This window comes from Cetorhinus maximus, chromosome 9, assembly GCF_964194155.1.
Source record: "Cetorhinus maximus chromosome 9, sCetMax3.hap1.1, whole genome shotgun sequence".
NCBI lineage: Eukaryota > Metazoa > Chordata > Chondrichthyes > Lamniformes > Cetorhinidae > Cetorhinus > Cetorhinus maximus.
Window position 1 is genome coordinate 48,161,650 of NC_135887.1, and position 13,381 is coordinate 48,175,030.

At 43.0% G+C, this 13,381-nt stretch overlaps 1 protein-coding gene across 1 annotated transcript in view; it reads left to right on the forward strand.

The window, feature by feature from the left end:
• The window catches only part of gas2l2 (growth arrest specific 2 like 2), an 83,512-nt gene extending 74,002 nt beyond the window's left edge, over positions 1-9,510 (forward strand). The window contains exon 6 of the mRNA XM_078548699.1: positions 6,238-9,510. Coding sequence (XP_078404825.1) covers positions 6,238-8,032 — 1,795 coding nt within the window. The 3' untranslated portion in view covers positions 8,033-9,510. The remainder of the gene's footprint in view (positions 1-6,237) is intronic.
• The last annotated feature ends 3,871 nt before the right edge of the window (positions 9,511-13,381 follow it).

Consider the following 13,381-nt stretch of genomic DNA (forward strand, 5'->3'; position numbering starts at 1 on the left):
TACATCACACACTTCAAATAAAGATTTAAACACATCTCCCTGACTTCACTCAAGGGTGCGGAGACTAGTTCAACTGAGACATCACATGAATGTGAATCTCACAGTGAGACACTATCACCGAGTGGTAGGAAAGCTTATCCTCGAAATAAAAGGATTCCAAAGTACAAAATAAGTTTATTTTTATTCATTCATGGGATGTGGGCATTCATGGCCAGGCCAGCATTTATTAGCCATCCCTCATTGTCCCTAGGTCAGAGGGCATTTAAAAGTCAATCACATAGCTGTGGGTCTGGAGTCACATGCAGGCCAGGCCAGGTGAAGACAGCAGATTTTCTTACCTAAAGGACATTAGTGAACCAGATCGGTTTTTACAGCAATCGACAATGGTCTTATGGTCAGCATTAGACTTTTAATTCCAGATTTTTATTGAATTCAAATTCCACCATTTGCCACAGCGGGATACAAACCCCAGGTCCCCAGAGCCTTCCCCTGGTTTTCTGGATTACTAGTCCAGCAACAATACCACTACACCATTGCTTCCCCGAAGAGAATGGTGACCTGCTCCGAGATGGCCTCCCAGGCCGGAGAGGTAAGGCTATTGTGCTTCCTGGAGCCATCCCTGGGATAGGCCTTTGCACCTACACCCCTCTGATCAAGGCCTGGAGGGCCTGTCCCATGAAACGGGTTGCTGCCTTCTTCTTGAGGCTCTCGGTCTTCCTCTTCTGGCTGCCAGACATCGCTGGTGGGCTGGAGAGAGTGAGATTGTGTTGGACTGGCCTTTAAATATGGCGCCCGGACCTTCGAACCCACCAGCTGATGGCGGGCGGACGAATCAGCTCCCAAACCTGCCGGGTGATTCGGACTGATTCGCACCTGTACATAACTAATGACCCCCCCAAGCGCAGAATCGGGCGCTGGTTCCCGCCATTCCGGGCAGCGGGCTGGGCGCTGCCAAAACTGCCCACCACTGCACTTAGTCTCATGAAGGGAAAATTCCGCCCATAGTCTATGCAATCTGTCTGCATAATTTCAACGCCTTTAACACTGGTATCATTCTGGTGAATCTATGCTGTACTCCTTCGATGGCCAGTAACTCCTTCCTCAGGTACAGTGCCCAGAGCTAAACCAGAACTTTAGATAACTGTAACTTAACTTCCACTCCTTTGTATTTCCCCTTTACATAAAGGGAAATATTTCATTAGCCTTTTAGATTCCTTCTTATCCATGTCCACTAGTTGACCTCCTGGGTGCCAAGTGCACTTGGAACCCATATAAGCAGCAGGGCAGTCTTTGTATTGGCCTTCCTGAAGAGAAAGACTTGACATAGTGTTTACGTGGTGCTTTACTACAGGAACATCACTACAAGTAGATGTTGAGTGTAAAGTGATGCTATTCTGATTGATACCTACATCTCTCTTTTTGACAAAGGTGGTGCATGAAGGTAATAGAACCATATAATCCACACAACCCATCCCGACAATATGTTAAAGCTAATTATGCCTTCTCATCTGACTGCTAATGGGCATTTATCTGTGACAGAATTTAGACTCTGACATTATGAAAGAATGAAGCTTTCAACAGGAGGGTATTTCTCTTTTAAAATTAACCTTGATTGGACTCTGATTGAATAGTTTACAGGCAAGAACAGGTTATTTTCCAGGAAGCTGACTATTTCCCTGTGAGATTACGATTATTCATGACACCACATATTCTGTTAATAAAATGTCAAATCAATGGAGGAAATAGGCTACAACCGGAAGAGATGAGACCAAGCTCCCATGTGTGCCTTGCTCCAGGCAATGCTGTGATGCTGTTGTTTCCTGGTGTACCAGTGCGTTGCTATTCATTTCCTCTCTGGCCTTGTGTTGGCATCAGTTTCCTGACCTGTGCTGTATTGTGATGCCTTGAACTCATGCACCCCCTTCTCTCAAAAGTATTACGATGAGTATAAGATATAATTAGAGACAGAAGTGAAGACTGTGAATGTCTAAAGATTTCCAGATAAAAGGTGTCCTCTCCCCCTGCCAGAGAGCATTGTGGGACATTAGAATGACAGGCAGCCCAAATCCATTAAGGGTATTCCCTGAATGGGAGTCTGGATGTGGACTGAGTCCCTGACAGAGCTCGTCTGGAGTGGCAAGCTTCTAAAAAATCTCTGCTCACGTTCTGGCAGCAAGTTTATAACCCCTGTACCTTTTCTAACCGTTAAATATCCGTTTTGATTAATAAGGAGCAGATGGGATGAATAATGTGATAAAGCCATTACACTCTGCATTTGTGATCGCCCATTTGTCTCATGAGAGATATGTCTCTACAATCTCACACACTTAAATTAAAAGTATTGCTCTGTTTTGAGTTGTGATTTATAGCACATGAATGCTTGCGGTTCCACCTCAATGCTGAAATAATGGTGGAGCACAAGAACTGAAGTGCTGGGACTTCTGAGGTCAGACAGTTTGCACATTGTTGGTGGGGACTGCACCGTATTGATATCGATGGGACACGCATTATCTAGTGGGGAGGAGGGGCAGGAAGATGGGCCCCTGACCAGCTGCTAGGAGAGAGAATGTAAAGGTCCAGCTAAAGATTGGAATCTTGTTGAAAGTCATTTTACTAGTTGCCTGATGCTCTTTGGCTGGGTTGTTCCAGAATTTCCAAACCAGGGCTGAAATTGTCCCGGAGGTCCCAGTACCACCCCACTGTACAGCTGCTTCGCTGAGGGCACTACAGGGGCAGTACAGGAGGATGAGTGCCCATCAACCCACCAGCCCTGCCTCTATTCATGAGATCAGGGCACAAAGAGGCAGAGGCACTTGTTCAGTCCTGCACTGGCATGTCAGCCTCAGGTTTGGACTGCAACCTTTGGACTCGGGGCCTAAAGCGCTATCAACTGAGCAACACTTTCATTCAGCTGTCATTGTTAGACATCTTAGATAGCATATCTTTGGTGGTAATTAGAATACCGCTTAATCAGAACTGTAGGTAGTTGGACTCTTAATAGTCAGCATGGTAAAATTGGAATTCTGTTTGCTCTGAACTTCTAAACTTCACATGTACCTATAAACAGTCAGGAAATGCAGCATCGAAACCCCAGCTATGTCATCCCTTGACATTTATAGAAATGGGGATTTCCCTGGGCTCACTTCCTGGCTCCGAACTGGCACAACACAGCCTAACCAGGAGACAAAGCCAAAATAGGGCCAAAGGCCTTATTTGAATAATTTCATGTAACTGCCATTCCCTGACACACCCGCCCATTTGAAGAAGTTAATAACAGGCCACTTACCTTTTTTAAAAATTCTTCAATGGGATGTAGGTGTTGTTGGTAAGGCCAGCATTTATTGCTCATCCCTAATTGCCCTTGAGAAAGTGGTGGTGAGCTACCTTCTTGAACCGCCTCGGTTCATGTGGTGTAGGAACACCCACAGTGCTGTTAAGGAGGGAGTTCCAGGATTTTGACCCAGCAATGGTGAAGGAACAGCAACATAGTTCCAAGTCAAGATGGTGTGTGACTAACACGGGAACTTGCAGGTGGTGGTAGCCCCGTGCGTCTGCTGCCCTTGGCCTTCTAGGTGGTAGAGGTCACAGGTTTGGAAGGTGCTGTCTAAGGAGGATTGGTGAGTTGCGGCAGTGCATCTTATAGGTGGTACACACTGCTGCCACTGTGCATCAATGGTGGAGGGAGTGAATGTTCAAGGTGGTGGATGGAATGCCAATCAACTGGGCTGTTTTGTCCTGGATGGTGTCCAGCTTCTTGAGTGTTATTGGAACTGCACTCATCCAGGCAAGTGGAGAGTATTCCATCACACTCCTGACTTGTGCCTTGTAGATGGTGGTCAGGCTTTGTGGAGTTGGGAGGTGAGTTACTCATCGCAGAATTCCCAGCCTCTGACCTGCTCTTGTAGTCAGAGTATTTATATGGCTAGTCCAGTTCAGTTTCTAGTAACCCTAGGATGTTGATAGTGGAGGTTCAGAGATGGTAATATCTTGGATGTCAAGGGGCAATGGTTAGATTCTCTCTTGTTGGTGATTGTCATTGCCTGGCACTTGTATGGACCAAATGTTACTTACCACATATCAGCCCAAGCCTGAATGTTGTTCGGGTCTAGTTGCATACTGGCATGGACTGCTTCAGTATCTGACACTGAACATTGTGTGATCATCAGCGAACATCCGCACTTCAGACAAAATGACAGAGGGAAGGTCATTGATGAAGCAGCTGAAGATGGTTGAGCTGAGGATATTACCCTGAGGAACTCCTGCAGCAATGTTCTGGGATTGAGATGATTGACCTCCAACAACCACAACCTTTGTGCTAGGTATGACTCCAACCAGTGGAGAGTTTTCCACCTGATTCCCATTGATTTCAATTTTGCTAGAGCTCTTTGATACCACACTCGGTCAACTGTGGCCTTGATGTCAAGGGCAGTCACTCTCACCTCCCATCTTGGGTTCAGCTCTTTTACCCATTTACCCAAGGCTGTAATGAGGCCAGGAACTGAGAGGTCCTGGCACAGCCCAAACTGAGCATCAGTGGGCAGGTTATTGCTATGTAAGTGCCACTTGATAGCACTGTCAACAACACCATTCATCACTTTACTGATGATTGAGAGTAAACTGATGAGGTGGTAATTGGCCGGTTGGATTTGTCCTGCTTTTTGTGGACAGGACATACATGGACAGTGTTGTAGCCTCACTGGCAGTGGCCCGAAGGTAGGTCACTGAGGGGTGATGGAGTGGCAAAGGGTGGGTGGGGGCACTAGGTTATAGATGTGGTGGTGAGAAAGGTTCACACGTTGGTCCCAGGACATCACTGCAGGGGTTCCTCAGGGTGGTATCCTAGGCCCAAACATCTTCACCTGCTTCATCAATGACCTTTTTTCCATCATAAGGTCAGAAGTGGGGATGTTCGCTGATGATTGCACAATATTCAGCACCATTCGCGACTTCTCAGTTACTGAAGCAATCCATGTCCAAATGCAGCAAGACCTGGATAATATCCAGGCTTGGGCTGACAAGTAGCAAGTAACATTCATGCCACACAAGTGTCAGGCAATGACCATCTCCAACAAGAGGGAATCTAACCATCGCCCCTTGATGTTCAATGGCATTACCATCACTGAATCCCCCACTACCAACATCCTGGGAGTTAACATTGATCAGAAACTGAATTGGACTAGCCATATAAATACCATGACTTCAAGAGCAGGTCAGAGGCTAGGAATCTTGTGTTGAGTAACTCACCCCCTGACTGCCCAAAGCCTGTCCACCATCTACAAGGCACAAGTCAGGAGTGTGATGGAATACTCCCCACTTGCCTGGATGAGTTCAGCTCCAACAACACTCAAGAAGCTCGACACCATCCAGGACAAAGCAGCTTGCTTGAACGGCATCCCTTCCACCACCTTCAACATTCACTCCATCCATCACTGATGCACAGTAGCAGCAGTGTGTACCATCTACAAGAGGCAATGCAGCAACTTACCGAGAATCCTTCGACAGCACCTTCCAAACCATTCCTTCACTGTTGCTTGTCAAAATCCTGGAACTCCCTCCCTAACAGCACTGTGGGTGTACCTACACCACATGGGCTGCAGCGGTTCAAGAAGGCAGCTCACCACCACCTTCTCAAGGGCAATTAGGGATGGGCAATAGCCTAGCCAGTGATGTCCACATCCCGTGAAAGAATAAAAAACATGCCTGTCTGTCTCTGATCCAGATGCTATATTCGTGCAGTGCACCATGCTGTAGAGCTGGGAGAAGGCACTCCAGCTTTTCTTGGCTTCACAGCAACCATTACTGATTGATTTATTTTTTAAAAATTCTTACACAATTCTCTGGTAGCCACAGAGGACATTGTGAAATCCCAGGTGGAGCCAGCCCGACACCTGTTCTTCTGATCACCTGATTATGGTGAGGGGCCTAAGGTCGGCACTAAACCGTTCACTTACCTCTGTCACAGGGTTAGCACCTGCTTTAGGTGGTCATCCAGAATGCCTGAAAAGCTGCTTTCACCAATATGGCAGCACCTATAACACAGGCCCAGATCCAGTATTGGCCACTGTACGGTGCAATTGGTTTCTTTTGCCAACCCATCGTTTTCCACTCGGGGAAAAGAAATGCAGGGTGGACCAGTTTCTACCCTACATTCTTAATCAACAATTATCACAGCTAATCACAAGGAAAACAAATTACATATTTTTTGGCTTTCTACTAATGGAAATGTTTCTGATTTAGGCAAAAAGATCGGCCACCTACTCCTTCTTACCAGATGTCAGTCAACGTTGGCAGCATCAGAGCCAACTCCAACACTACTACAGCAGCTAGAACAGGGAGAGAGAGGAGCAGGACTTTACCAGTATCTTCAAAACCATGTCCTGTAGTTCAAGAGAGCAAACGCACCATTGTGCCTACAATGGACACCAAGAAAGTACCAAGTCAACTTATTGTTCCTCAACAATCGAACAACAGGTTGAACCGGACTTGGACTAATGCCCAATTTGTTGAGTCCAAAATGGACCAAAGTAACTCAAATGAGAACAAACAGAGCATTAGTGCTTTAACACGGACACTCAAACCTATTTCAGAAATGACCTCCAGGATCTCCAAAGGTTCAGCAAGGAGTAATTCGCCTGCACCTGGCCGAATGAATAAGTTCTCAATCATTCAGGACACTGAGAAGAGAGTTGAGAAAGATCAAATAACTCATCGACCTCTTAGCCCAGCTGGTACCTGGCAAGAAAGCTGTCGGCAAGAATCGAAATGTATCAGCAAACCTTTAACTGATGGAGCAAAACAATTGACTCAACAAAAAAGTCAGATTCGATCACGGACTCCAGACCCTTACAGCATAAATAACAACAACAATAAAGGTGTTAAAAATGACAAGAATGAGCTGTGTTTATTCACACCTCCACCCATTAATCCTGCACAAGAGTCAGAACTATACAAAAGCCTTGAAGATGAAATTGCATCCAATATGAAAGCTCTAGAGGTGGATCTAGTTAAGGACAATTTGGAGTACAGTGGGATCAATGCATTTGCTTCAGTGTCCAGTTTGTCTAGTTCTTCAAAACAGAATGAATTTAAAAGACTCGACTCTCCCAGTTCATCCAAGTGTTCGGTTTCTTCATTCCCAGATGCAACCAGTCCTTCTGATTATGTTGATAGACCTTGCAGCTGCAGTAATGTGGCTTCAACCCGGTCAATAAAATTGACTGAAAATGGCAGCAGTTTTAATGCTGTTCTTGCTGAACTTGTTAGCGGAACACAGAAGCTCAACCGTGTGGACATTGAGAACTGGATAGCGAAGAGCCCGCCAAAAATGATGTTCACTGATGCTAATGCCAATCTACAGACAGTAACTTTGGGTTCCATTGAAACCGGTAAACTGTTTCCGGACAGTATTGAAGTACAAAGTGAACGATACGCTGGATCAGCGCCTGTTCAAAGCAACCAAGAGAACAATGACTTAAAGGCCACAAATCTGGGCAGTATGAAAAATCATACAACGCCTGCTCAGAATAATATGAATGCTCTTGAGGTGAATTCCAAGTCCACAAATGAAGGATCTGACACCAATTCATCATTGGAATGGCCAGATCCACCCTGCACTCTCCAGAAAGTCAGAGTTCAACAAGAGAGGCAAAAGCGGTCACTAAAAAAACCAGAGAGAGTCCCTTCCATCTACAAGTTGAAGCTTCGGCCCAAAATACGCCCCAGACGTGATAATAGACCTGAAAAGAAGCCATCGAAAATTCCCACTCCGTTATCCTACAGAGTGGCAGATAAAACATTAAAAGGTATGACAAAATCTGGAAGTTCCCACAAATCCCTCAAAGCCAACAGCAAGATTTCAAAGTCTAAAGGGCAGGGAAAACAGATCCCAACCTTGTATTTCACAAAACCTGAGGAAAATCGTTTAGAAGACCTTTCTCAGCACAGTGTCTCACCAAGAGGCAGAACTGCAGTACAACAATCCACCCTAGAGGACACTGAGCAAAGAAAACAAGATGAAGAATCCTGGGTTTAAAAGCTTGAAAAAAAGTAGTTACAAATATCTTGTCCTCAAGCAATTCTTTGTTGGCCATCAATATTTCTGTGTGGGTCATTCTTCAAAACAAATACTTCAAATCCCAGTACTTAGTTGAGTGGCAGAGAAACAGTCCAGCAAAATCCACTTGTCACTGAAATCAAACAAGTTTTCTAATGAAGTTAAATGCGATGATAATTGCATAAACAAAGGTACAAAAAAACAAGAACCATAAAAATTGCACTATTTAATGCTAATTATACCTAATAGAGAAGATGGCACTAATCTCAACCAGATGTGGTAAAATATTTGAAGCTCAAGAAGTGAGAGGCATCATAAATTGCATATTTATTCATCTTTATTTTATAACATGATCAGTTTAGAGTGACTCCATTAAAGTGTGGTTCCTAAAATAATTGTTTACAAATTCTGATTTTTTTTTACTTGTTTACAAATAAATTCACTAATGATTACAATGAACTTATGTCACCTGCTTTATAGAGATGGTTGGAATTTGCTATGTTTTTTAAACCTTGTCTCATCAGATCATTTCTGATGCTTTTTTATTCTCACATTGTTGGATATTAAATCCTAATTTATCACCTGTATTTATATTTCAATAAGAATCTGAAGAGACCAGTGGGACTGGTTCTTTGTCTGACACCTTGATCTCGAGCCCACTCCTGACTTACCAGTCAGTGTGGGCCAGGGCAAATTGAACACTAAGGTATGTAAGTGAGTACATTTTAATTAGAGTCATGCCATTCAGGGTGATGTCAGGAAACACTTCTTTGCACAATTGGTAATGGAAATCTGGAACTCTCTCCTCCAAAAAACTGTCAACTGACATCAATGCACATCATTCTTGATTAGAAAGCAGCTGAGGATTCACAATTCTGATTGTCTATTTCTTGGTAACAACGGCTCAATTGAAAATTTCAAAATTGGAACTGATAGTATTTTGTTAGGTAGATGTATTAAGGGTTACAGAAGCATGGCATGAAGTGAGTTATTATACGGATCAGCCATGATAATTGAATAGCAGAACCAGCTGAAAGTGATGAATGCCCTAATCCCAAGATATACAAATGAAACGAGGTTATACTGAAGCTGTATGCTGAGTGTTAACATGGTCTGGGATAATGGCTGTGGTTATTGGGGGAATGTCCTCTTGTGCTCTGTGTGACGTTGTTATTAATACACTTAGGGTTTTGCTAGATCGAGTGCACATCATTCTTGATTGGAAAGCAGCTGAGGATTCACAATTCCGATTGACTATTTCTTGGTAAAATGGTTCCCCAGTTCACTGAGTCCTCCCATCCACGCACCCAGGGACTTTCAATTCTATGGAATCCAAATCTTAATCGGAAGTTATTTTTGTTGCCTTGTCTTCGATAATTTTTTTTGCAGTCAACTTTTTTTCTGGAAGAGGAATAGACAATCATAATTTTTTTCAATAAAAAGATTTATCATTTAAACATATGTGTGCTTTAATGGGATTTTAACAAACACCTCCTGTTGGCTTTTCTGTTACAAATTCTTATGCCTGCATTTGCAATGGGCACTGCCTATGTAAACTTGTCACGTTGCAACAATGCCCTCCTGCCAGTTAAGTTGGTGTAGCCTTTCAAAGATATTGTACTTAAAAGTGTCAAACTCCAGGGCATCACATCTCAGGCACCGTACGTACATTAGCTGAAATGATGGCTTACCTGTCATTTTGGTAATCAAATATCCTATTAACTAAATCATTGCATCAAATGCAGTTTGCTCGTGCAGTAAGTAACAATCGGGAATGAGTAGGCACCAAAATACTGAGCAATCAAATTACTTCATTTTATTATTAAGATTACCAGTCACTAACAGGCAAGTAAGAAAACCAATTAAATCAATCCAAAATATTTGTGAGATCTGTTTGAGCCCCCACCTTCACATTTCCTTAAATGTCCTGAGTAAAAGTAACATATACTTCAAAAAAATGTTTTAAGAAACCAGTGTAGCATTGCTTTGATACAGTTGCCCACAGTGTTGTAAGTCCCTAGAGAACGTTCTCTTAAAGAGGCCTACTGTGCTTTGAGGAACCTTTGGCTCAATTTGGAGTACTTGGCTGGATTTAGCTTTAATGCTGGATTAGCCTTTGATGTGTTTCTCTTCTAAAATTTCCCTGGTTCCTCATGATGTAGCTGCAGTCTATGCCAGTCATGGTAAGCTCCATTATCGTGGTTCAACCCACCACTGCTACGTTCTGGTGGGCACTCCCTGCCCTCCTCATAGAAGCCTAACCTGACCCCGTGCTTCTTCAAAGACTCACACCAACCCACTCCGTGTGCTTCCTATACTTGTTCATTTCTTTATTTCACTCACTTCCCTAGCACAATAGCATGAAGTAGTGGACGATATTTCAGGCACATTAACAGTTGACAGGCTATGATACGAACGCCCCTTCTCTGCTTGATAGGGTGTCTAGTTTGTATAATGGGAAAGTGTTTCCAACTCCCATGGATTTCCTGTACGGTGGGAGCGGGGTGGGGGTGGGGCACTCAAGTATCCCGCTGGATGTCAAGCCAGAACTCAGAGGTTGCTCATTCACCTGGCCTGAAGATTTGGCTGCCCATTTGTCACCCTTCACATGCAGGTTTGCTTTATACTATTCGATCTTTAGAGGCAAGTGATGGTATTCGTTGCCCATCCCTCATTGGTCTGAGGCAGTATGATGCAGTCATAATGGTAAAGGGCTGAACAGCAACTCAGAAGTTGGATTTACAGGGCAGCGCACATTTTAAAGGAGCAACAAGGTGAAAGAAATTGTAGAATAGAATCATACAACACAGGAGATGGCCATTTGGCCCATTGTGCCTTTTGAAAGAGCTATCCAATTAGTTCCACTCCCCAACTCTTTATTCATAGCCCTGCAAATTTCTCTCCAAGTATTGATCCAAATCATTTTTGAAAGCTACTATTGAATTTGCTTCCAGCATGCTTTCAAGCAGTGAATTCCAAATCATTACAATTTGCTACATAAGAAAAATTCTCCCGGTTTACTGCTGGTCCTTTTGCCAAATATTTTTAATCTGTGCCTTCTGGTTACCAACTCTCCTGCCACTGGAAACCATGCAAATAAATTTCCATACAGATAAGTGTGGGGTGGTGCATTTTGATAACAGGAATATGGAGGCCCTATAACTACTTGAAAAAATAAGAGTACAAATGGAATAGAAGCTAGGGATCTCAGCAGCAGATAGACAAATCACTAAAAGTAGCAACACAGGTTAACAAGAAGATAAAAAAAAATAAACAAAGTACTGAGGTTCATTTATATAGAGGAATAGCATTAAAAAGCAGGGAAGTTATGTTAAACTCGTATAGAACCTTGGTTAGGCCACACTTGGAGCGCTGCGCACAGTTCAGGTCAGCCAAGGATATAGATTCATTGGAGAAGGTACAAAAAGGATTTACAAGGATGAGTCCGGAACGTAAGAGGCTGTATCTAACTCAAGAGTGAATTAACAGACTGAGGGATTGCTGCACTTTTGGAGGTGCCATCTTTCAGATAAGATGTTAAATTGAGGTCCCATCTACCTGCTATAGCGGGTGTAATAGATTCCATGACACTATTTCAAAGAAGAACAGGGGTGTTATCCCCCTTGTCCAGGACAATATTTATCCCTCAATCGGCATCACAAAAACAGATTATCTGGTCATTATCATGCTGCTCTTTGTGGGAGCTTGCTGTGCACAAATTGGCTGCCACATTTCCTACAGTACAGTGACTATACTGTGCTTCAAAAATACTTCAGTGACTGTAAAGTGCTATGAGATGTCTGACAGTTGTGAAAAGTGTTACATAAATGCAAGTCTTTCTTCTTTCAAATGGTCCTTAAAAACTACTTACCTGCCCTTATATCTTCTTAGTGGCTCGGTGTCAAACTTTGTTTGATAAGACTCCTGTGAAGTGCCTTGGGTTGTTAATTACATTAAAGGTGCTATAGGAATACAAGTTGTTGTTGTTTCTTTGTTGCTGTATGGTGTCTCACTCACACGCTGTTTGTTTAGCTATCCCCTTTCACTTTCCCTTTGCCTCTTTCACAATCTCGTCGCCCACTCCTTCTGTCTCTATAGAGTAGAGATTGGGTTATGGACTATTTTCAGGTGACTGTGTGCCCCGACAGGGAGGCCTGAGGTCAGCCTGAAATTGTTCCTGGGCCCTTATTAAAATTTTAGGCCCAAGTTGCTGGTGATGATCGTGCCTCCAAAGATAACTCTGACTGTTGATGCATTAGGCTCCATTTAAAGATTCCAAGCAAGGCAGGTCCAGCTGCTCAATAAAATAATTTACTGGAAGGGGCTCTCATTTACATATGTAAATGGTCCATTTCTTATTTTAGTGGCTGGTTTAGGCACCTGTAGATCTACCTTTACCAATATGGCGGTTCCATGTGTTCTTGTTGTCTTTTGATTCTCTGATGTTGGTAATAATCACACTTTAAGCTTGGAAAGATGAGAGCTCTTTATATTTAGTATTTACCATGTTGCCTTGTACAAAACAAGGACCAGCTTGAACTGGTTCTGTTATACATCACATGACTCTCTAGTGCAGCTGTGAAATGTAGCCCCCTGGAACACTGACATGTAACAATTAGTTCCTAGCTGATTAGTTGTGTAAACCAGGCTGCCAATTTGCTAACATCCATTTTACACTATCACTCAAAGCCAAAATGACCCCCATAGACTCACTGTTTAGAACATATTTAACCTAAAATTTACCTGAATAAAGCTATGCAAATTTGATTTCTGAGTTTTCACAGGAAAATGTTGATGAACAAAAGCTGCCAGAGGCTGGAGAAATATATTCCATCAGCACAACTGACTGGTGCTGATGTATCCTGGTGAATTAAGTACACTTTACAGTGCAGTAACCTCCTGGTTATGCCTCAAGCCTCAAAAGGAAGCATCTGTATGGAAAATGGAAAATAGTTAAACCATAAATATCTCTTACTGGGGAGCTATTTCTGTGGCTTTGTGCTGAATAGCCAGCAGTGGAATTAAGTCACACTGACCAGATCCCTGCCTACTGTACCTTCCCATATAATCCTGAGGTAAACATCATCACTGACTGCTGCTGTTGACATAGAGACAGAATAGAAACCAAAGCAAATAACAATGCATCAGTAAACAAAACAATACCAGGAAATTATTACAGGACTGTAACTTAATTGTAAGATCAAAATAGTACTTGTATACAGATTGAATTACACTCAATGAATTAGACTCCAGTCTGCAACTCATTCCCGGGCATTCATTATTCTATATATAAACCATGTGAATCCTTAATTAGATTCTAGCTCATAA